The sequence below is a fragment of the Rana temporaria genome, chromosome 5 (assembly GCF_905171775.1).
Source record: "Rana temporaria chromosome 5, aRanTem1.1, whole genome shotgun sequence".
NCBI lineage: Eukaryota > Metazoa > Chordata > Amphibia > Anura > Ranidae > Rana > Rana temporaria.
In genome coordinates, this window is record NC_053493.1 from 297,998,953 (window position 1) to 298,023,676 (window position 24,724).

The 24,724-nt window shown below is 43.9% G+C and overlaps 1 protein-coding gene across 2 annotated transcripts in view; it reads left to right on the forward strand.

Annotated features, from left to right (window-relative positions):
• METTL4 (methyltransferase like 4) overlaps positions 1 to 24,724 on the forward strand; it is a 276,841-nt gene that overhangs the window by 121,006 nt on the left and 131,111 nt on the right. For both annotated transcript variants that reach the window (XM_040354033.1, XM_040354032.1), the window contains exon 7: positions 861 to 952. In XM_040354033.1, coding sequence (XP_040209967.1) covers positions 861 to 952 — 92 coding nt within the window. The remainder of the gene's footprint in view (positions 1 to 860; positions 953 to 24,724) is intronic.

Below are 24,724 nucleotides of genomic sequence, written 5' to 3' on the forward strand. Positions count from 1 at the left end.
TATTTTGGTTTCTGGAGCCTTTAAAGCATTGTACTTGCTTTTAGAAGATCACTGATGCCATGAATCTGTGTGTCGGTACATCATATGTTCAAGCTGATACAATCTGACAGGAAGACTTAATTAACTACCACAGCGCTCCACAGTGCCATGGTAGTTCATTGAGATCTACAAGCCAACAGCCGCAAAGGCTGTCGGGACTTGTAGTTTTCCATTAACAGAGGTCTTTTTTTAATTCTGACAGCTAGCAGGGGGGAGAAGATCCCCTGTTAGCTGTCACATCAGAGTATCTGAGGGGGGGCGGTCTGTTCGTAACCTGTTACACCCTCAATGTGGGTGTAACATGTTATGAAAGGTGAACTTATCCTTTTAATAGTACTGCTTAATTTTCTCAACATTAAAGTTATTAAATGTAAGCTTTCATTAAAGTAATACTTGGTAATTATGCTGTAAAGGTCCTTGTTCAGGTACTTTTTGGTATAAGTTCATTAAGCTCTGTCCTTGTCTCCCTCCTTTTTCTTCTGCATTGTCCCCCGGTTACAAGGGCTTCTTTCTAATAGAATATACAAGTGGCAGTTTTAACACACTACAAACAGGCATGGTCCACTATTGTCACAATCAGGAAACCCACCCAAAGTAAAGGAGTGCATGCATGTGGACTAAGTGGCTGTAAATAGGCTGCATGAGATTAGCAGTACTGATATGCAAGAGAGGATAGAAAAAAGGTGAAAAACAGCCTATTGTTTAAGTGCTTTAGCAAAATAAGTATTTATTTAGGGTTTACACCTACTTTAAATTGCAATATGGTCAACAGTGTTGCTCAAATTTTTGTATATTTATGAAATTTTCACTTCTCTTTCTAGGGAACCAGACTTTAACACGTCTCCTATTCCACAGCACAAGATTATCGTCAGTGTGCCTTGCAATCTTCATTCCCACAAGCCACCCCTCTTTGGTATGTTCCCTTCTGTTTTGTATGTAAAAGAAATGGAGTTTGCAAGTGTCAGGTTTCCCAATGCTGATAATGACTTGGATAAACCACCTAATGGTTTCTTGCGTCTCTCAGGTTCTCTGGTGTTGTAAAGTCAATGCTTTAGCTCTTAGTTTTAGGCCCCTTTCACACGGGCGGATAGAATGGTGCTTTCTAAGGCACCCTTCACACACCGTGGTTACCTGCGGTTTTGTGCGAATAGAAAAAAATAGAATTGAATGCGTCCAGGTGCGATCTGGCGTAGCTATCGGCACATAACCGCAGGTAATCACAGTGCACTGTGTCAGCTGCGTTTGGTATGAATCTTGAGGGGGAACTCCACGCCTTATTTCAAATACAAAACCGGCATGGGTTCCCCCTCCAAGAGCATACCAGTCCCTTGGGTCTGCTATGGATTTTAAAGGGAACCCCCATATTTAATAAGGGGGCCCCCAGATCCTGGCCCCCCCACCCTAGGTGAATGAGTATGGGGTACATCGTACCCCTACCCATTCACCTGGAGGAAAAAAAATGTAAAAAAAAACACTACACAGGTTTTTAAAGTAATTTATTTGTCAGCTCCGGGGGTCTTATTCTGACTTCACCGCTCTTTCGGGGGGCGTTCTACCGAGGCCTCCGCTTTCTTCTTTAAGCTCTTTTACAAGCCGGGCCCCCGGTCTTCTTTGCTGTCTTCTCTGTTTTCTTCTGCCAGGGGGGGGGGGTCTTCTTTGCCGTCTTCTCTGTTTTCTTCTGCCGGGGGGGGGTCTTCTTTGCCGTCTTCTCTGTTCTCTACTGCCGGGGGCCCGGTCTTCGCCGCCGCCTTGTTCTGTTCTGCCGGCTGTCTTCTTGCAGCTCTTTTTGCAGCGGAGGGGGGCGGTCTTCACCACCATCTTCTTTGTTCTCTTCTGCCGGGGGGGCAACTCTTTTACCAGCGGGGGGGCAGTCTTCTGTCATCTTCTTCCTTCTTCTCTTCTTTTTCTTTCATCGATGTTGGCACGTCTCTTCCTCCCGCTGTAATGCCGGGTCGCACCCATTTATATAGGCCTCTTATGACATCACAGTCCCATCATGCTCTGGGTGGTGACGACATTAGGGGGCGGGGTCACCGGGTGATATCCGCACCCTTATGTTGTCACCACCCGGAGCATGCTGGGACTGTAACGTCATAAGAGGCCTATATAAATCGGTGCGAGCCACGCACCCGGCAGTACAGCGGGAGGAAGCGACGTGTCAACATCAAAGAAAAGAAGATGGAAGAAGGAAGAAGACGACAGAAGACCGCCCCCCCACTGCTGGTAAAATAGCTGCAAGAAGACAGTGGGGGGGCCCAACAGAACAGGACGGTGGTGAAGACCGCCCCCCGGCAGAAAAGAACAGAGAAGATGGCGGTGAAGACCGGGCCCCCCCGCTGGTAAAAGAGCTGCAAGAAGACAGCGGGGGCCCCCGGCAAAACAGAACAAGAAGGCGGAGAAGACCGGGCCCCCCCAGCAGAAGAGAACAGAGAAGACCGTGAAGAAGACCGGGGGCCCCCGCTTGTAAAAAAGCTTAAAGAAGAAAGCGGGCCCCGGCAGAACGCCCCCCGAAAAAGCGGAGAAGTCAGAAGAAGACCCCCGGAGCTGACTAATATCTTTCAAAACCTGTGTAGTGTGTTTTTTATTTTTTTTCCCCCTCCAGGTGAATGGGTAGGGGTACGATGTACCCCCATACTCATTCACCTAGGGTGGGGGGGCCGGGATCTGGGGGCCCCCTTATTAAAGGGGGCTCCGGGATTCCGATAAGCTCCCCGCCCGCAGATCCCGACAACCAACGGCCAGACCAGAGCAGTCCCAACACATCCTCCATGCAAGACCAGGCAAACTGCCCTGTCTCTTTTAGAGAAAAAAGTGAGCAGTGCAATGTACTGGGATTGGAGAATCAGCACTGCTGGCACCACAACGCACACCAGCCCATGCATTGTAATGTCAGGTGGGTGAGAATGGAATTTGAACAGAATCTGACCTATATTAGGTGGGTGAGAACAGAACTGAAATCTATACTGGATGGTGAGAACAGAACTGGGAACTATAGTAGGTATGTGGAATGCAATTTGGAATTTATATTAGGTAGGTGAGAATAAAATGTGGAACTATAGTAGGTGGGGAGAACAGAACTGGAACTATATTAGACAAGTGCAAACAGATATAGGAACTATAGTTGGTTGGTTTAGATATTTTTGGGAACTATGGTAGGTGGATAAGGGCAAAACTAGGAACTATAGTAGGCTGTGAGAACAAAATTGGAAACTATAATAAGTAGGGGGAGAACAGAACTGCAATTATGGTAGGTTGGTGAGAATAGAGATGGGAACTATGGTGGGTGGATGAAAACAGAACTGTGAACTATGGTAGGTGGATTAATTGTTAGCCTCTTAATACACGACATATAAATTGTATGGTACCATCATCCTGAAAATCAGTTTGAACAGAGATAGGGCTCAAGGGACCCCAAAAATCCAAAAGACCAGAAGCAAAAAGCTAAAGAAAAAGGAGGGCAGTAGGAGTATAGCGGTACAGGATAAGCAGGTGAACTCAAAAGAGCAATTATTATAAAAAATATAAATTTATTAACATGGCATTAGGAAAATGAAAGACATCAAAAACAATACATCACAATACAAAGGGCAACGTGAATCAACCGTACAGATCACCGGTAGTAGATTATCCCAGGAAGGGGAAGATCACGGTGAAAATAGAGATCACGTAGAGGAGGGGAGTTTCTCAGGTGGGTGGATGAAAACAGAACTGGATACTATGGTGGGTGAATGAAAACAGAACTGTGAACTATGGTGGGTGGATGAAAACAGAACTGGATACTATGGTGGGTGGATAAAAACGGAACTGGGAACTATGGTGAGTGGATGAAAACAGAATTGGGAACTATGTTGGGTGGATGAAACTGGGAACTACAGTATATTAGGGACATTTTGAAAATGCTCTAAAAGTGTGCTAAAGCATATATGCAGATCTGTTTATATAGATGTAACGGTCACCACCGTTTACGATTTCCATTCCATCAACCATGACAGCTTATCCGACACTCCAACCATCCAACAGACACGATCCATTCCCCCAAAATTAAGACGAGACACAAGCTCTGTTCTTTCTGGTTTCAAAATGAATGAACGAATGCTTTAATGGTTAGCTCTCTTATATACAGTACAGACATTTTACAGTAATCAAAGGAACAAAGACACACTCCACCCACACATCACACAATGGGGCTTCAATCACATTCTTTTAGATAATAACATTCAGAGGAGTTAATTATCCCCCAGACGTCCGGACTCCGATAATAAGTGAGTTACCTGCATAATACACATTCCTATGTCAGACGTTTTGGCACCGGTCTGACATAATTAACATGACCTAATTACTAATCAGTATCCAGACAGTCTGTCTCCGCATACAGCTTGACAAGTCACATTCCCCATCTTATACTTTTCACACAAAACAGTGTTATTAGCATACATAATGAAAGGTCTTCGAAGCCAGGCTGAATTGACACCTAAAAGCTAGACATCTGACCTTTACAGACTTCATTAGCATCTCAACAGCCTAGGTTAAAGTGGAGTTCCACCCATAAATATAACATTACATCAGTAGTTTTAAAAAAATGTCATTAGTCCTTTAAGAAATTTTTTTTTTTTTTAGATGCCTTCAAAGTGTTGTTGCTAGGCAGAATAGTTAATCTTCCCACTTCCTGCACCTAGGTGCTTAAGCTTCCTAACCTACACCGCACAGACTCCTGGGAATGTAGTGGGTGTAACTTTCCAGGAGTCTGTGTACTCCCCAGTCTCGAAGAATCATGTGACTTGGACAGTACGGGTGCTGAAACCTGATCTGAAACCTATTACACTGCTTGTGCAGCACTAAGCATGTGCGAGATCTGCAAGGCTGAAATCCAGGAAGTCATACAGTCTGGCTTCATGATGCCCACACTTAAGATGGCCCCAGTCAATTTCTATTTTATCTGTGTCTAAATGCTGTAACAACCTAACAAAAGGGACCTTAGTTACATAGTTACATAGTTAGTCAGGTTGAAAAAAGACACAAGTCCATCCAGTTCAACCACAAAAAATAAAAAAACAAAATAAAAAAACACAGTAAAATCCTATACACCCAACTCCATACCCACAGTTGATCCAGAGGAAGGCAAAAAACCCCAGCAGAGCATGATCCAATTTGCTACAGCAGGGGAAAAAATTCCTTCCTGATCCCCCGAGAGGCAATCGGATTTACCCTGGATCAACTTTACCTACAAATCTTAGTACTCAGTTATATTCTGTACATTTAGGAAAGAATCCAGGCCTTTCTTAAAGCAATCTACTGAGCTGGCCAGAACCACCTCTGGAGGGAGTCTGTTCCACATTTTCACAGCTCTTACTGTGAAAAAAACTTTCCGTATTTGGAGGTGAAATCTCTTTTCCTCTAGACGTAAAGGACTAACTTTACTAGAATACATTAAGCTTGTGTATTACAGGGGTATTTATATTTAAAAAGTGAAATTGTGGCCGGAACTCCGCTTTAAGCATTGAAGGAGACATCCTATTGACCTGTTGTGGACAGCATTAACCAAACTAATATTCAAATATCCTGCAAAACATGAATTATCATTTATCAGTCACCCTATGCCCAAAAGGGGCACAGGATGACCCTAGACCCAAGAGTCATTAGTGACACTGGCACAGGAGTACCCCCCATCCTTCAAAAGTCTCTGGGTGTCACGGGTCATTCCGTTACAATAGATATATAAACTGATTAATAATTTTCCAAGACAATATACAGTACTTTTCTGTTCATATACAGTAGGTGTAGAAGCTTATAAAACTGTTAGAATATACAAGCAAAAGCTAATGGGCCATTCTCAATTTGGCAATGTGTGTCTACCTAGTTATCCTAAAATTACAATCTCTGATTTAAAGAGTATTATTTCACTCTTATAATCAGTAGTATTTCATTATTAACCGGAAAGCTAGTTTTATATCGAAGCAAAAATCAAAGTGATTTATGAACCAAATTTTGTGAGGTTTCTTTACTTCCATCCAGCTCATTTCACCAAGCAGTTCTGGCCCAAACAGTAGAACAACACTGATATTAAGGAGCCCTTGATCAAATTTAATTGTGGGAAGCATTCCATGATGCTTTGGTTAATCAGCATGCTTAAAGGCAGGGCTTGACAAATTTACTTGGAATCTAGGAGCCAGCTAAAAAAGTTAAGAGCCCGAAAACGCACCCCGTCCCGACGAGCTTGCGCGCTGAAGCGAACACACACATGAGCAGCGCCCGCATATGTAAACGGTGTTCAAACCACACATGTGAGGTAACGCCACGATTGGTTGTGCGAGCGCAATAATTGTAGCCCTAGTCCTCCTCTGTAACTCAAAAAATGCAACCTGTAGAATTTTTTAAACGTCGCCTATGAAGATTTTAAAGGTTAAAAGTTTGTCGGCATTCCACGAGCGGACGCAATTTTGAAGCGTGACATGTTGGGTATGAATTTACTCGGCGTAACATTTTCTTTCATAATATTAAAAAAAATAGGAAAAACTTTACTGTTGTCTTATTTTTTAATTACAAAAAGTGTAATTTTTTCCCAAAAAAGTGCGCTTGTAAGACCGCTGCGCAAATACGGCGTGACATAAAGTATTGCAACGATCGCCATTTTATTCTCTAGGGTGTTAGGATAAAAAATATATATAATGTTTGGGGGTTCTAATTAGAGGGAAGAAGATGGCAGTAAAAATAGTGAAAAATGACATTAGAATTGCTGTTTAACTTGTAATGCTTAACTTGTAATACCAACGGCCACCACCAGATGGCGCCAGCTCACACAAGGAAGAGCTGGGGACTTCTTAAGCCCTGCTTAAAGGTTTGGGAGAGTCACCAGTCCTGTGGGAGAATGCAAAGTCAGAGGATCAAATACTGGGAAGTCCCTTTTAAGTTGGAAGTTAAATCCAGATTGAGTGAAATCTTTACATGAACAGTTTAGCACTCTCTTTTTTGTGTTTGTGTTTTCATTTATTGCAATGATTTAACATTGTTCACTATGTCGGCCTCAATAAGGTTGTGAATCACTGTGTAAATGACTAACTGGAGTCTAAGCTGTCTCCTTTGCTGGAGCAGGTACATACTATGTCATTTTGCATTTTAGTTTAACAGAAAAGTGTTGCATTCCCACATAATGTCTTTGCTATGTTCTAAAGTTTTTTTTCTTATCTGAGAACAATAATCTGTACATATAAGGGCTATCAGGCTCCGTTCACACCTGAGCAAATCGATTTTTCAGGCTTTTTATTTGAGTTTTGCAAGCGCATTCCCAGTGTTTTAGAGGCATATTACAAGCATTTTACATTTGTATTCAAGCTTCAGGTGTTTTTACTTTAGCCAGTAGCAAACACTAGAGCAAGGATTTCTCCAAACTGTGGCCTCCAGCTGTTACGGAACTACATGTCCCATGAGGCATTGTAAAACTCTGAAATTCACAGACATGACTAGGCATAATGGGAATTGTAGTTCCTGAAAAACAGGAGAGCCATAGTTTCGAGACCCCTGCAATAGGGGAGGATATTAGGGGTGGAGAGCTGCTGTTTTGCCAGAAAACATGAAACAAAATGTTTGTATAACATTAGTGTTGAGCATTTTTTAGGAAATCCCCTTAAAGTCTGTGGGGCCAATCTGCCTAAAAGTAGCTCATGTAATTTTTGAGCAACAAGCTACAGGCGACAAAACATTCAGAAATGAACAATGACCATTGAAATGAATAACATTTTGTTTGTTGAGCGTATTAGAGCTACAAGCTTAAAGGAGAAAATCACTCAGCTATGAACAGGGCCTGACACAATCAGTGGCAAAGATTAGTTGCAGGGACCCCTTGTGGAAAACCATCAGAACACACTTTTGACACTCAACTGTATCTATGTATAAAGATCCTTCAGGTTAACTTTAACTACTTGCCGACCAGCAGCGAATTGCCGTAGCTGTATGGCAGCTGCTTTAAAGGCTATAGGGAGTGTGCGTGTGCCCGCGACGCGTGTTGGTGGCAGCTGCAATGTCAGCAGGTGACCCGCGATTGCTCCACAGAGAGCCAGAATGGGGTCTGTCAATGTAAACAGACAGTCGATCTTTTTTTGTTTATAACGCAAAAAAAAAACCGCAGGAGTGATCAAATACCACCAGAAGAAAGCTCTATTTGTGGGGAAAAAGGACGCCAATTTTGTTTGGGTACAGCGTTGCACGACCACGCATTTGTCAGTTAAAGCGACGCAGTGCTGTATCACAAAAAATGAAAGAGGGGCAGAGAAAGGAAGTGCCACCTAAGTGCAGTATTAAAGAGGTTCTTTTAATGACACATTGTACAAAACACACTTACAAGAAGGTAAGGAAAGAAGGCTCATCTGTAACATCCTGTAGTCCTCGTCCCGGATTCATGGGCTGCTTAGAAGTGAAGAAAGCAGAATGTGTGGAGTCTTCAGGCCTGTCCTGTGGCCATCAGGATGATGGCCACAGGACAGTTGCCTCTCCTATTGTATCACAAAAAATGGCCTGGTCATTAAGGGGGTTAATCCTTCTGGGGCTGAAGTTGTTAACTGGCACAGCTACCAATTATGTATCTGTCTTTTCTGCCAAATCTTGCCATTCACTATCCTTTTTACTCAAGTTGGGCCTTTTTTGGCATCACCACCACTTATCATTTACACATAGAAAGTAGCAACAACACCTTCCATAGTATTGGATTAGCTGTTCATCTTATGACTTTAAAGGATGCATCTGGTGGGAGGGGGATCCTGCACCTGTCCCACTCTAGTCATAGGTCAGAGAGATTTGCCACTATGGGGGTTGTTCAGTCATTGAATAATGACTGTTTCTAACGACTGTGTGATTTTTTTCCAAATACCTATTGTTTTGGAATCTAACCAAGACCACTTATTTTATGGTGAAATGGCAAAGGGGTTCATTAACATGTGTGTGGACATCCTTTTTTATCAGAAGAATGTTGAATATATATGTTTTAAAAGGGATGCCCCCCAAGTTGCTACTGTATCCCTTAAAAACTGAACACATATTAATTACATGGGATCTGTGACTGGTTAAGGTGGCAATTAAACTCACTGCCTGAGACTGGCCATACACCAATAGATTATCTGCAGATGTTCTATGGTCAGTTGGAAAAAGTGGAACAGAATCCTCCATCTACGCTGAACTGTGTGGATGGAAGAATCTCCCACTGGCCCAAGCTTCCATATCTTGCTAGCAGGGCTGACTAGCAAGATACTGAAGCTTGGCCTAGTGGGAGATTCCTCCATCCACACAGTTTAGCGTACATGGAGGAATCTGTTGCACTTTCCATCTAACCATAGAAAATCTGCAGATAATCTATAGGTGTATGGCCAGATTTATATGCACTAAATTAGCCTCAGAAACACAATAATCAATATGTGTTTGCTTTTAAAGGGATGAGGTGCAAGCGTACTCCTAAGACTATGTGGAAGTACAACTTTAGTTAAAGAGTAGCTTCTATTTTTAAGGATTTTAACCAACTTTGTTGCAGATTCCTACGTGTTTCTGCTCTAAAAAAAAACGGTCTACTGTAAGCCTACAAGAGTCTAAGTATGTATCTTTATTCAGCAGTTGGTTTCAGATCTTTGTATTCCATTGCTAACATTTGCATACACTGTTGGGAATAGAAATTACAACACGTAAAAGTGTTATTTTAATTATGAATTTTAGTTTAATCAGTTATCACTTTAGCATCTTCATTAGATCTAATTGTAATTATTTTTAGATTACTAAATAATTTATTTGATTTGAACAGTTTTTATTTACATTTAACATGTTCCAGTAATTGAAATTTTGAAAGTTTGTTTCTTCAGCAGAATTAAATTAAATTGTAAAGAAGACGTAAACAGCTTATTATTAACAGTTGTCTGAGAGGGACTAAATCAATAATATTTGTGAGACTGTTGTGTTTTAGTGCAAAAAATGCAAAACGGTGATAGCAATGTTTTTTAGATTTCCGTTGGATGTTGTTATGAAAGACCATATGCCAGTAGGTAGGGTATAGGTTTAATACAGTAAGGATAACGCAATGTGAGGATCAAAATATTAAACCGGCAATAATGTTATGATGATGTTTGGTATGCCTAGGACGGTAGTCTTGTAGACAATTGAGTTTGCAAACAGTTCTGTTATGGGACCTTGTATGAGTCAGGCCGACTAAAGACATGTCTAGGGTAAATAATGGTTGAATAACTTGGGAATTCAGACATCAGCTAATTCTAGAGTGATAGTTTTGGGGGTGCATTGTTTATACGTATATTACGTAAAATGTATTTATATATTATTACATACAGTATAGTCAAGTGAACTATGAAGGAGCTACGTTTACAAGACTGTTAACATAATTTTGACAATTGGTTTTTGAACAAGTTGGAAACATAACATTTTCAGCAAGATATTAAACCTTGTCGTGAAGCCATCACTAGATGAGCAGCAGAGAAAGCTGAGACAGTAGACTAGACTGTCAATTAACTTGATTGTCCCAAATGTACTTTTGGAGGAAAAGAAACCTAACCTTAACATACAGAAATGCTTCTTTACAGTAAAAGCTGTTAAATTGTGGAATCGACTCTAGGGGTCGACCAATTTTTGTTTCATGTCCGACACTGATTTTTCGGCTGCCTTTCAGGCCGATAGATGTTGTCATGTGCTGCCCATATTCTGTACATTTTAAAGTTTTATTTTCAAGGCTGCAACTTGGTCGTCAGTGCATATTCACTAGATTCTATCAGGTGGATGTAAAACGGCAAATAATACTGCCTTTGGGCGCAGTGTACTGCAGGCAGCAGTATAGGTCCTCGCGTCTGATGGCGGCCTGCTTTCGTCTCCCTCCCCTCAGAAGGCATTGCTTTGGGACATCCCACATAGTAATTACTATGGCTGCTCTGTGTCCCGTGATGTACGATAAAGAAAATAGGATTTTTATAACAGCGTACCTGTAAAAATCTTTTCTTGGAGTACATCACAGGACACAGAGCAGCCATAGTAATTACTATGTGGGTTATAGGCCACATTCAGGTGATGGACACAGGTGCAATCAACAGGAAGTATATATAACTATATAACCCCTCCCATCCAGGGAGTACCTCAGTTTTTGTAGCCAAGCAATAAGTGTCCCGTGATGTATTCCAAGAAAAGGATTTTACAGGTACAGTAAGCTGTTATAAATTCATGTAGACAAAAAGACATCTGTTATGAACCACCCACCCTTCACATGTCTTACCAGGGGGCGACAAAAATGCTGGGGATCCGGATAGGAGGTGATCTACCCCGGAGCACTGCAATCGTGGCAAATCACAACGAGCGATGCTTGTCACTCAAAAAGCAGCATGAGCTTCTTTTGGGCAACAGTGTCGCAGGTTGCGATTTGCCACGATTACAGCGTGATTTATCGCAGGAAAATCGTGGCTCGATTGGCGTGACATTAAGAAGTCTGCCCGCGATTCAAATCACCTGTGAATGGAGCCTTTGCTATCCAATTTTATATGGTGAAATGTACCTCTGGACACTGTCACTTAGTAATACTTTTAAATATACTGCATTTCTGAAAATGGTCCCCTAGTAATCATTCCAGCTTCATGTACAATTCCCGGGCTAAGAACTAGGTTTTCTTTCATGTAATGGCACCACATGCTAAATTATGTTTCTCAGCCCCCTAATCAACCTCCGCTTCTAGTGCCTGGTAATGCTATCACTGTCTGTGCACATGTGAATTAGTGTAATTGACTGAGTTTGTAATTATCCTATTTGTGTTCAGACAAGGATACCCTTAGCATTCTAGCAGTACTTGAAACAAATTTGTAAATTGCTATACTAGAGAAAATGAAATCTATTTAAAACAGAGTAGGGGTATGCCAATTTTTACATCACTGCTTAATCCACCCCATGTTAATTACTGCAGTGGTCAGTCATAATCCTACTGATATTAAATGCTGCTTTCATTTTAAAATAATGCTTTAAATGATGCACATGTAGCACCCTATAGTTAGATAGGTGCTAGAGTGAGGATTTTTTTTGTTGGCAGAGTAGGTAAATTTAGGCATGCCTAACTGGTTTCTAGGCCTGTTTGTTTTCATGCTGGGCTGGGAGTGGCTCAGGGTAGCATCTGGTGACTCATAGGTAGCATCACTTTACTGTCACCTCCCTCTTCCTTCTAGAAAGTACGAGAAGGAGAGAAGGGGAAGAGAGGTGCTGCTGCCTAGGGTATCTTAAGAAGTCTTGACCAATCCCCAACTTGTATTGGCAGGGGGCAGGCCTCCTTAAATACCTGTGGTCAGCCCAGCTGGGAAGGAGTTGTTGGGTGGAGGAGCTGGAGTGAGAGTGTGGAGGCTGTTAGTGCCCACAGGGAGCTCCTCAGTCTAAGGGGGGGTGATCCTGGGCTGGGGAGCTCCCCGTGGGCCCTGACAGCCTTCATACTCTCACTCCTTCACTCTACATTCATGACAGTTAAAACAATTGCAGATTATCACAATTGGAATTATCGCTGTAACAAGCAATCACAGTGTAAAAGAAAATGATATAGGTAGTATACACACACAGGGCAAGATTCTCGTAGAAGAGCGTATCTTTGTTCCGGCGTAGCGTATCCTATTTACGCTACGCCTCTGCAACTTAGACGGGCAAGTGCAGTATTCTCCGTAAGTTGCAGCGGCGTAGCGTAAATAGGCTGGCGTAAGCCCGCCTAATTCAAATGTGGAACAGGGGGGGGGGCGTGTTTTATGTAAATAACTTGTGACCTGACGTGATTGACGTTTTTCACGAACGGCGCATGCGCCGTCCGTGGAATATCCCAGTGTGCATTGCTCCAAAGTACGCCGCAAGGACGTATTGGTTTCGACGTGAACGTAAATTACGTCCATCCCCATTCACGGACGACTTACGCAAACAACATAAAATATTCAAAATTCGACGCGGGAACGACGTCCATACTTAACATTGGTACGCCGCATGTACGCCTCATATAGCAGGGGTAACTTTACGCCGGGAAAAGCCTAACGTAAACGGCATATCTGTACTGCGTCGAACGGGCGTACGTTCGTGAATTCGCATATCTAGCTGTTTTTCATATTTCTAGGCATAAATCAGCGTACACGCCCCTAGCGGCCAACGTAAATATGCAGTTAAGATCCGACGACGCCGGTCAGATCTAATACAACTGCTCAGACTCAGAGATGGGTACGACTGCTCAGACTCAGATACGACGGCGTATCTGGAGACACGCCGTCGTATCTCCTTTGAGAATCTGGGCCACAGTGTATGTACACCCACTGGCCACTTTATTAGGTACACCTTGTTAGTACCAGTTTGGACCCCCTATTGCCTTTGAGAACTGCACTAATTTTTTGTGGCATAGATTCAACAAAGTGTTGGAAACATTCCTCAGAGATTTTGGTCCATATTGACATGATAGCATCACACAGTTGCTGGAGATTTGTCAGCTGCACATGTACGATACAAATTTTCTTGTTAAACCGCATCCCAACGGTGCTTTAAAGGATTGAGATTTGGTGACTGTGGAGGCTATTGGAGTACAGTGAACTCATTGTCATGTTCAGGAAACAGTTTGACATGATTTGAGCTTTGTGACTTGGTGCATTATCCTGCTGGAAGTACCAATCACAAGATGGGTACACTGTAGTTACATACTGTCTCCAGTCAGTGTCCCTAATCACCGTCACATAGAGCTGGGTAATTTTTTTTTCCCATAAAAAAATCTGCAATTTTTTTAGAAAAAAAAAAACGATTTACGATTCAAATCGAGTTTATTTTTTTGACTGACACCGTGCCGGAGCTGCGGGACAGGAGTTTTCAGGTAAGTCCGCGGCTTCGGCCTAGTCCGCGGTGTCCAGCCTCGTGGACTAGGCCGAAGCCACGGCCTCGCCTAAAATCTCCTGCCCGCAGCTCCTCAGTACCGGCGCAGTGTCCGTGCCAGTCCTGGGGAAAAAGAAAAATCGAACAAATAGATTTTTTGAAAATTATGAATCGATTTGACCTACCAACTTGATTTTTAAATTGAATCGATTTTTTTTCTAGCCCTACTGTCACACCAGTTACAGTATCCCTAATCACTGTCACACCAGTGGCAGTGTCCCTAATCACTGTCATACTAGTTACAGTATCCCTGATCACTGCCACACCAGTTACAGTATCCCTGATCATCGCCACACCAGTTGGAGTAATCCCTATTCACCGCCACACCAGTCAGTGTCCCTGATCACCACCAAACCAGTTAGTGTCTTTGATTACCACCACAGCAGTCACAATGTCGCTGATCACTGCCACAGCAGTCATTGTGTCACATGTTTTAAACTAGGCAATGAAGGAGGGCCCATAGGTAGAGATAGTGAGCACGGAACATATTCCAGAGGGTGGTATTGGGGGTAGCGCAAAAAACCAAGGTAAGTATAGTAACAAGTCCTAGTTGCAATTTCGGGACACCCAATAAAGGGATAGTATGCACCCGGTCTAAACTACGTGGCATGTTCACCAATGCTAGGAGCCTGACGTACAAGATGGGTGAATTAGAGATACTGTTGAATGAGGAGGATTTGTATTTTGTGGGAATTCCAGAGACCTGGTTCAACAGCTCTCGTAATTGGCTGGCAACCATTCTAGGGTATACCCTTTATCACAGGGATAGAGAGGGTAAAAAAGGGGGAGGGGTATGCCTATATATCAAGAATAAAGTACAAGTGAATGTGAGAGATGACATCACTAAGGGAGCTAGGGAGGAGATGGAATCCTTATGGTAGAGCTTCAAAGGGATGAAGCTAATAGGAAAATAATACTGGGAGTATGCTATAGGCCCCCTAACCTAAGGGAGGAGGGGGATACAGATCTCCTATCACAATTTGTATTGGCAGCAAGAATGGGAAGTGTTATCATAATGGGGGATTTTAATTATCTAGACAGACTGGGCGGAGGGAACAACGCATTAGTCTAAGGCTCGCCAGTTCCAAATGTCTTGCAGGACAATTTCATGGTTCAGATGGTAGATGCACTAACTAGAAATAGCGTTACTGGATCTACTGCTTTCCAACAATACAGACCTCATCACAGATGTGGAAATACAGGGCAATTTAAGAAACAGCGATCACAGGTCAATTGGCTTCAATATAAATCGCACAAATAGGAAACACAAGGGGAATACAAAGACACTGAATTTCAAAAGAGCCGACTTCCCTAAACAATGCCAACTTCCCTAAACTATGTAAGGGTGGAATATACTGCGCTAGGTAAGTACGTGAAAAGATTATGTAAATTATATAGATATGTGCCGCAGCTCACAATGTGTGACCACACATTCAGAAAGTACGAAAAAGGGGAAAAAAAGAGCTGCGCAAAAGAATAAAGTGAATGTACCATAAATCAATATGAAACAATCTGATGTCAATCATAAATATGAATTGTCAATCACAGATGTGAAAAATAATAAATGTGCTTAAATAATCCAAAAAGAAAACATAAAAAAATGTCCAAAATCTGTTTGATCAATATAGCAAGTGTGGTAGTCCAATATAGATTGCGTAGTGCAAGATCCGATGAGTGAGATTCTTGAGTGAAGAAAGAATGTGATCACCAGTACACACGTGTGAACCACCACCTGTAACATAATATGCTTACGAGAGGTAAGCTGTATCGAGCCAAAGATCAAAATTCGTGCTTCTGGTCACTGACAGACTCCAATGACTGGGAAACCAAACGGTCAGATGAACCCAATAATCCTCAGAACTCTGCATATATACCCAGAATGGAAAATAACTCACATAGTGTGTATCGCTTGATAAAAAGGATTTAATAACCAAAAAGTGGCAACTTAAAGTTAGGGTAATAAAAACATTCATGTAGGACACTTAGGAGAGCTGGCCGGCATGCAGTGTCCTGTTCTGAGCGACGACGTCAGCACGTCTGCCTCCCGACATACGTTTCGCTATAGGTAGCATCGTCTGGGGGACGGGCGATGCACTGACTTCGCATATTTATAACAGAAACCACGCCTCAGTATGAGTCATAGGCAGCATGAAAATGCCCATTTGCGGGGCCAAAAGTCAATCAGCACATTGAACATGCGAACGAGCAGCAAAAATGAATTCAAAATATACAATATATAAAGTAATCTAAACGATTATTAAATCTAACTACTAGGACAGAGAACTCATGCTAATATAGGAAAAAGGGTAACCTAATATATCACATAATATTAAAGACGTGGCACAGCACCACATAGTGGTTGTGAACTAGATTGCCAACGTCATAAGAAAACATAGGATATCTATCCTACAATGTGCCCAAATCTGATCTGAACAGTCGTGAGAATTGTAAATAAAGCAACGACTGTATGATTTAAAACATTCCTAAACATTGATGCATAAATTAAAAGCATCAATGTTACAATTAATAAATTAAGAAATGGGCACTATGCGTCAAAAGTCCACCCACTTAAGCACCCAAAACTTTGCCAAGGAGTCACATCGAGTGTACATGCAAAAATACACGTTATGCTTTAGAAAATATTAATGGTAATATTAAAATGAATATAAAAGAAACCAAGGTTACGAATTATCAATAAACTCATTCAGGTCGGTTTCAACATTTAAGCCAAACGGTGTGTAACACTTGATCTTGTGGATCCAGGCCATCTCTAATCTAGAAATACTCTGCACTAAGGAGTCACCCCTCCATTGAGGGACATACTTATCGATCCCAAGAAAAATGGTCTTGGCAGGATTTTTGCCATGGACTTCCAGGTAGTGACGGGAAACTGGGTGTTTGGGGAATCCAGCAAGAATATTTGTTGTGTGCTGATTCAATCTCACCCGAAGGGGTCGCTTAGTCCTGCCCATGTATTGTAGCCCACAAGGGCACTGCAGGAGGTAAACGACCCACTCGGTGGAACACGTAACAAAAGTCTTGATCTCAAATTCTTGTAGGGTGCTTGTCTATGAGAACACCTACTCACAGAACACACCCTACATTTTTTGCATTGATAAAAAGGAGAGTTTTTTTCGAATACCTAACGGGTGGAGGGTCTAAAATGTTTGGACCCACCCTACCTCTCAAAGATGGGGCACCCCTATAAATTACCCGTGGTATGTCAGAGATCGTAGATCTGAGAGCCAAATCATTGGTCAGGATAAGGTTCTTCACACTCCTGTGTTGCATGGAGTAGGTGGTGATAAAAGGAATAGAGGGAGGCTTGACACCCTTAGGTGTTTTATCCTTCAACAAATCCTTTCTATCTAGCAGGGTAACCTCATCAAGAGTCTTCTGGAGAGAGGTATGATGGTAACCCTTCTCCAGGAAGCGTTTAGTCAGAACCTCAGCCTGAGATAGGAACTTTCTATCATCTGAGCAATTCCTCTTCAGGCGCAGGTATTAACTCTTAGGCACTAACTTAAGTCATGAGTCGTGATGGCAACTCCCAATAGGAATATGGGAGTTCCTATCAGTGCTCTTAAAGAAAATGGAGGTGGTGAATGGATTATCTTTGATAACAATCTGTAAATCCAAAAAATTGATATCAGTCTGACTGGCTACAAAGTTCAAAAAGATCCCTCTAGTGTTCTGATTCAACTCCGCAATAAAAATATCCAGATCATATCAGTCACCATCCCATAGGAGGAGGATGTCGCCTTTATAACGAGCCCACAGCGCCACCTTAGGTCGCCGCTGGGCATAGACGACATCCTCCTCCCATAGAGCCATGAAAAGATTGGCCAGACTTGGGGCATACCTAGCCCCCATGGCGACCCCTCTGTCCTGTTTATAAAACTGGTGGTCAAACCAAAAATAACTATGTGAAGCTACAAAAGAAAGAAGTTCCATGATGAGAACAATTTGTTCATCGAACAATCCAGAATCACGTCTCAAAAAATATTCGACCGCGAATAGACCTAAATCATGCGGAATGACTGTATACAGTGATACATCCGCTGTTACCAGCCACATGCCAGGTCTGGGGGTATGCTCGGCCAGTATATTAATTACCTGGCGTGAGTCTATATACCTGCCCACCTGGGACGTGACGGAATCAATGCCACTAATTATAGGGCGTCCCGGGGGGCAGGTAGGATGTGTATGAATTTTTGGAACCTTGCTAGAAGGCATAAACTGGGATAACATCTTGGGAACAAATAACATGGAGGGAAGATGGGTTTGCTTTAGGAATATATATATATATATATATATATATATATATATATATATATATATATATATATATTTTTTTTTTATCAAAAAGGTGTTTATTAAACAAGTTCAAACCATTTCCAATGCACAGACAGTGTAATTAAATACGTTAACATGCGCAATGTACATTCCTCCCATCGTCCATCATAAGTATCCTATCTACAAACCTAATAGGGGTACAATCACCTGATATAAACATATTGGCGTATCGGAGTTATTGAACCGTAGTCCATTACTTCCCTTCCGTAGGGCATTGCAACAATCTTGACATCACCAGTTCCCTGGGACTCAGTCCAGGGGTATCTAGCCATGGTGCCCAGATTCTTTCAAATTTGCCAGGACATCCCCTATGTTGGTATATATATTTTTCCATAAGCAAGGAATTTCCCATATGTGTTATCCAGGAGGCTACCGAGGGTGGGGAGACCGACTTCCAGCCCATCAAGATAAGCTTACGTGCCTGGAACAATGCCCTAGAGAATACTATTCTAGTCATCTCCTCCGGGACAGCGTCCTCCAGCACCCCTAATATGCAATGAATTGGGTCCAAGGGGACGGTCGTCCGGAACACCTGATTAGGCATCCCCAGCGCCTCGTTCCAATATCTGTGGAGTTTTGGGCACCTCCACAGCAGATGGATGAGGTCACCCTGATGTCGCTCGCATCTGGTACACAGGGAGTCAGGCCGCCTGCCCATCCTATGCAATCTAAATGGGGTGTAATGCACCCTAAGTACAATGTACAGTTGGGAAACCTTCTGGGCCACGTTTAGAGAGCAAGTAGTAATTGACTGCAGGACTTCTTCCCATTGGTCTCCCGTGAGTGGACCTACATCTTTCTCCCACAGGGATGGTGCCTTAGTGGAGTGGGCTTTTAAGTGGTGTGTCAGTAGCATTTGGTAACACTGTGATATGATCCACTTAGTTCCAGTGCTAGTCTGTAGCAAGTGAAAAATGGGGGAGCTTGAAAGGGCCCAGTTGGTAGCATCTCCCTGCGCACCCACCGCATACCAGAGCTGGAGATAAGAGTAGTACATGGTAGAGGGCAGATTAAACTTGGCTCTCAACTCGGGGAAGGATAACAACTTGCCGTCTTGAAATATGTGTGATAGCAAAGTCACACCGAAGGAGCGCCACCTGGGGCCCTGCTCTAACTTTGTCAGTTCAACATAGGAGAGATTCCCCCATATCGGACTATAGTCAGTAAAGCCTGCCACCTCTTGTATCTGTCTGTCCTTATTCCATATTTTCTGGATTAAAGTAAAGGTGGGTGTCTGTTTATTAGACCTGTGGAACATCTGAGCCTCCAAGCCCATCGGGACAGTCTCTGCTCCAGATCCAGTCAGCATCAATCGTGCCGAGTCGGCTGGATCCTGGGCCATGGATCCAATTAAATGCTGCATTTGGGCCGCAATGTAGTATAGCCAAGGGTTGGGCACTGCCAATCCTCCACTGTCCTTAGGATTCTGCAACTGTTCTAATTTAATTCTGGGGGGGCCTGCATTTCATAGTAAACGTCTAAAGAGGGTGTTAACCACCCAAAAGATTTTCAGGTGGATCACAACCAGAGAATTGTGTAGAAAATATAGTAGCTGCGGCATCAGTATAATTTTTATTAAATTGTCTCTACCTGCCAGCGAAAATTTAAGAATGTTCCAGGTGTTAATTTTGTCTCTAAATCTAGACAGTAGGGGGTGTATATTTATAGAGCAATAGTCTGCAAGTTTAGGTGAGATTTGTACCCCCAGGTATCTGAATGAGGTCACCACCGGGACCGGGCAGGAATCGGGTAGATCCACTGCTCGTTCTCCGTCCAGCACCATCAGGGCGGACTTGGACCAGTTAATTGTCAGGCCGGAGAAGTGTCCGAATCTTGATATAATGGTGGTCACCTCAGTCAAAGAAGCGGTGGTACCCCCTAAGAAAAGCATCATGTCGTCGGCGTACAGCATAATCTTTTCGTGAATATCACTATACCTCAACCCTGTGACCCCCTGACTGGCCCTTGCTACGGCCGCCAGTGGCTCAATAGCGATAGCAAAGAGCAGGGGAGACAGGGGGCAACCCTGCCTCATACCCCTGCCCAGATCAAACGCGTAGGACATCCTTATAGTCGTCTGTGGGGAGGCGTACAGCAATCTGACCCAGGCTATGAACCGGTCTCCGAACCCAAATTTGGACAGCACCGCCCATAGGTATCGCCAGCCAATGCTGTCAAATGCCTTGTTGGCATCCAGGGACAAAAGGGCACTGTTACCCCCATTGTCTGCCCGCAATCGCATGTTCAGAAAAAGGCGGCTAAGATTGGTGGCTGTGGACTTTTTCGACATTAAAACCTGCCTGGTCGGGGAGTATTATAGAGGCTATGATCATGTTGACCCGCAGTGCCAAGACATTAGCCAGGATTTTAACATCACTCTGAAGGAGAGAAATAGGTCTGTAGGAACCCGGGTCAACCCAGGCTTAAGTAGCAAGATGACATTTGCCCTGGCCATCGAGGGCGGCAGACGCCCCTCCTCGAGGGAGGCATTGAAGACTTCTAGCAAGTGGGGCAGTATCTGTTCACCATATTGGGTAAGGACCTCCATGTGGAGACCGTCTTCCCCAGGCGCCCTGCAAGTGGAAAGGAGCAAGCTGCCCTCTGTATCTCCTCCAGAGTCAGAGCGGCGTCCAGCTGCTGTCTGGCTCCCACCGACAGGGAGTGCAGGTCGATCTCAGACAAATAGGTTACGAGATCAGTATCGGAGTAGTCCTCCCTCGCTCCATAAAGGTCTTGGTAGAAGTATGCCAATTCCGAAATAATTTGTTCAGGGTCATTAACCACCCTGCCACTGGAGGCGCGGATCACCCCAATGGCTGGGGATTGTTGCTAAGACCTAGAAATCTTAGCCAGTAGGCGTCCTGTTTTCTCCCCCTCCTCATAAAATGCCATCTTGGTAAAGAATCTCTTACGTTCCGCAGTGGAGGATCTCAGGCGATCAAGGGAATCCTGGGCCGAAATCCATGTCTCCCTTGCAGAATCTGTAGGATCCGTAACATAAGATAGTTCCAGCTGTCGCACCTGGTCTCCCACCCGCTCCAGCAGAGCCGAGGAGTTTTGTTTAACTGCAGCTATCTCCGCAATAAATACCCCCCTGAGGTATGCTTTGAAAGTTTCCTATTTTTGAATCTTATCTGTAAAGTGACTATGCAATTGAAAGAAAACATAAATTTGAGTTGCTATGCGTTCCGGGAAGGTGAACAATTTGAGCCAAAAGGTGTTAAGCTTCCAGGGTGCCTTGGGCAGCAAGGTAGGGGGTTGGGTAATCAGCCAGAGGACTATGGGAGAGTGGTCGGACATGCCACGTGGGAAGTATTCCACTCCTGAAGTGTAATCAATTATATTGGGTGTGCCCACACTAAGATCGATACGTGACAGGGAGCCATAGGTTTTTGAGAAGCATGAAAACTGCTTTGTGCCCGGGTTACGTATGTGCCATATATTCGTCCAACCCACCTCCGCCAGTAGGCGACTTAAATCGGTACCCCCCTGACACCCCTGGGGGGGGAAACCGGAGGGTGTCTATTCAATCTGGGGTCTAGATAGCAATTGAAATCTCCCATAATCAACACCGGAAAATCGGGCTTATTCGCCAGGTACGACAGCAGCAACTGTAACACATCCCGTGAAAACGGGGGTGGGATATATATGAAAGCCAACAGCAATGTTAAGTATACAGTTTACAGTAAATAAAGACATATCTACTAGAAGCATCCATCATCGAGTAAAGCTCCTGGTATACCAGCGCCTTGTGTATCGGTACACTCACCCCGCGGGAGTAAGCGGAGTGGGTGGAGTGATATGACTTGCCAACCCAGGTGTATTGCAAGCACCCCACATTGTGCCCCAGAAGATGAGTCTCCTGCAGGCCAATGATGGCGGGGTGGAACTTGCGCAAACAAGAGGAGATCATGGTCCGTTTCAGGGGGTCATCCACTCCTCGTACATTCCACGATACTATTGGTGTAGATAGCATTTTAGACATTTAGAAACATATTGAAAAGGTGGCCCTTTGTTTACCGGCTGTCTCCTAGAGATCAAACCGGTCGGGACAGTACGATGGCCTGGATGTATCAGCAGACATTGCAGCATAAATCTCTTGCCCTGCATGGGGGCTGTACATTGGAAATATAGTGTTTGTAAAAGGTAGTCAGTCTCGCACAACCGCGCGACATAGCAGTAGAAAACAGAACACATATTGAGATAATGTAACCCATGACCTGACATGACTACCAAGCCCCCGACACGGTAGCAACACCCGTGTGGGTCAGTGCTAGCAGTGGAATCAACAGAATGTAAAAAAAAAAAAGATGGGTAGTCACTCGCTGTATTGATGGCATATATAGTTCCTCTTCAAAATAACAAACTGTAGAAGGAATTTAGCGCCCTTCAAATTCCGGTATTCCAAATGCCAAACAGGATTTAACCTGCGCCATCATTTAGGCCACGGCAGCGGAGGTCCTGCTCATTGTGATGCAACCAGGACGCCGCACCTTGTGCATTTTCGAAAAACTGATTCTGACCTCCTCCAACCGTCACCCTCAGCTTGGCTGGGAACAGCATAGCATAGGACAACTGCAGCCTTTTCTTAACATCTGCAAATTTCGATCGTCTGCGGAGCACCTCCGTGGAGAAATCCGGATAGAATGAGATTTTGGTGCCATTGTATAGGACAGTACCCTTCTTTCTGGCCAGGCGCAACACCACCTCCCTATCCCTGTAATTCAAAAGTCTGGCCAGGATCGATCGTGGGGGACTGCCAGGCGGGAGGGGCCGCGGGGGTGCTCTGTGGGCCCTTTCCACAGTATAGATAGGGGAGAAGGCCTCTTTGCCGAAAAACTCCTGCAGCCATCCTTCAACAAATGTCGTGGGATCCCGACCCTCCACCTTTTCAGGGAGTCCCACTATGCGCACATTTTTGCGTCTCAGGCGGTTCTCGATTTCATCTGTTTTGTTAAGGACTTGGAATGCATTTTGAGTGGCCACTCATCTCTGTGCAGGGGGGGCAACTGCTCCTCCACTTCGCTCACCCTTCCCTCCACTGCTGTGGTTCTCTCCCTGATCTTTTGGAGGTCCTGACGCACGAGAGACACCGATTCCTCCAGCCCTCCAAACTTCTTCAGGTCCTCCACAGAGGCAGTGCACTTGTGCACAGCGTGCAGGATGTCACTAAGGGATAGTTGATCACTGTCCCCTGAAGGGGAGTCAAGCAGCGCAGATGCAAGATCGTTCTGAGTGTCTAATGGCACTGTGTCATCCAGCGTGTCTGCATCCTCCCTGCTATCAGGCCCAGAAGAGCACACAGGCTTCTGTGAGGCAGGCAGGGGGGAGTCAGAAAGCCCAGCTTTTGGGTGTAATATAACATGTCCCTGGCCTTCAGGGGCTTGTGTGACTTACCCCCCTGCTCGGATTTCTTCTCCAGGCTACGCTGTGCTTTGGGAGGCTGAGACTGCCCAGGACCATCTTGGCCAGCTAGGGACTCCATGGATGCGACTTCCACATGGCTCCCACAGGTCAGCATTCCAGCGGCACCAGACAGCTCAGGGAGGCAGCAGGCAGCACTACCGGGCAAAAACGGGCAGAATTGTGCGTGAGGACAGGAGAAAGGACAGGATCATCAGCGGGAGCTCCGTGCAGCAGGTCCGCTCAAATGCCTTGTCAGGCCACGCCCCCTAAGAGCATATTAAATAAGGGCTTTAACCAATGCATCCCATTGGGTAATACATTTAAAAAAGCGAAAAAAAGTCCTGGGTGGCTTAACTCCAATGTGAAAATACATATAAAAGCAAAAGAGGGGGCCTTCAAAAAATACAATGTTGAGGGATCATCATCAGAATTCAGACTTTATAAGGAATGCAACCAGAAATGTAAGGGTGCAATTAGGGTGGCTAAGATAGAACAGGAAAGACACATAGCGGAGGAAAGCAAAAAAAAAAAAAAAAAAATATTCTTTAAGTATGTAAACAGTTAAAAAGGGGGGACAGACCATATTGACCCCTATATAAAAAGGAAGGTCATCTGGTTACAAAATAATGGGAGATGGTGAAGGTATTGAATCTATTCTTCTCAGTCTTCACGAGGGAATCGGGGAGATTCAGTAACCAAAACTGCAGTGTTTATCCTCATGACACATCACAGAAAGCACCTCCATGGTCAACAGAGGACAGAATTAAAATTAGACTTGGGAAACTTAACATTAATAAATCACCAGGACCAGATGGTTTGCACCTGCAGGTACTTGGGGAACTCAGGTAAGTAATTGCCAGACCATTGTTCCTAACATTTACTGACAGTCTTCTGACTGGAATGGTACCAACTGAAAAGCCAATGTAGCACCAATATTTAAAAGGGGCCCAAAATACATCTCTGGGAATTACAGAGCCTAACACCAATAGTATGCAAGCTCTTGGAGGGGATAAGGGACAATTTACATGAT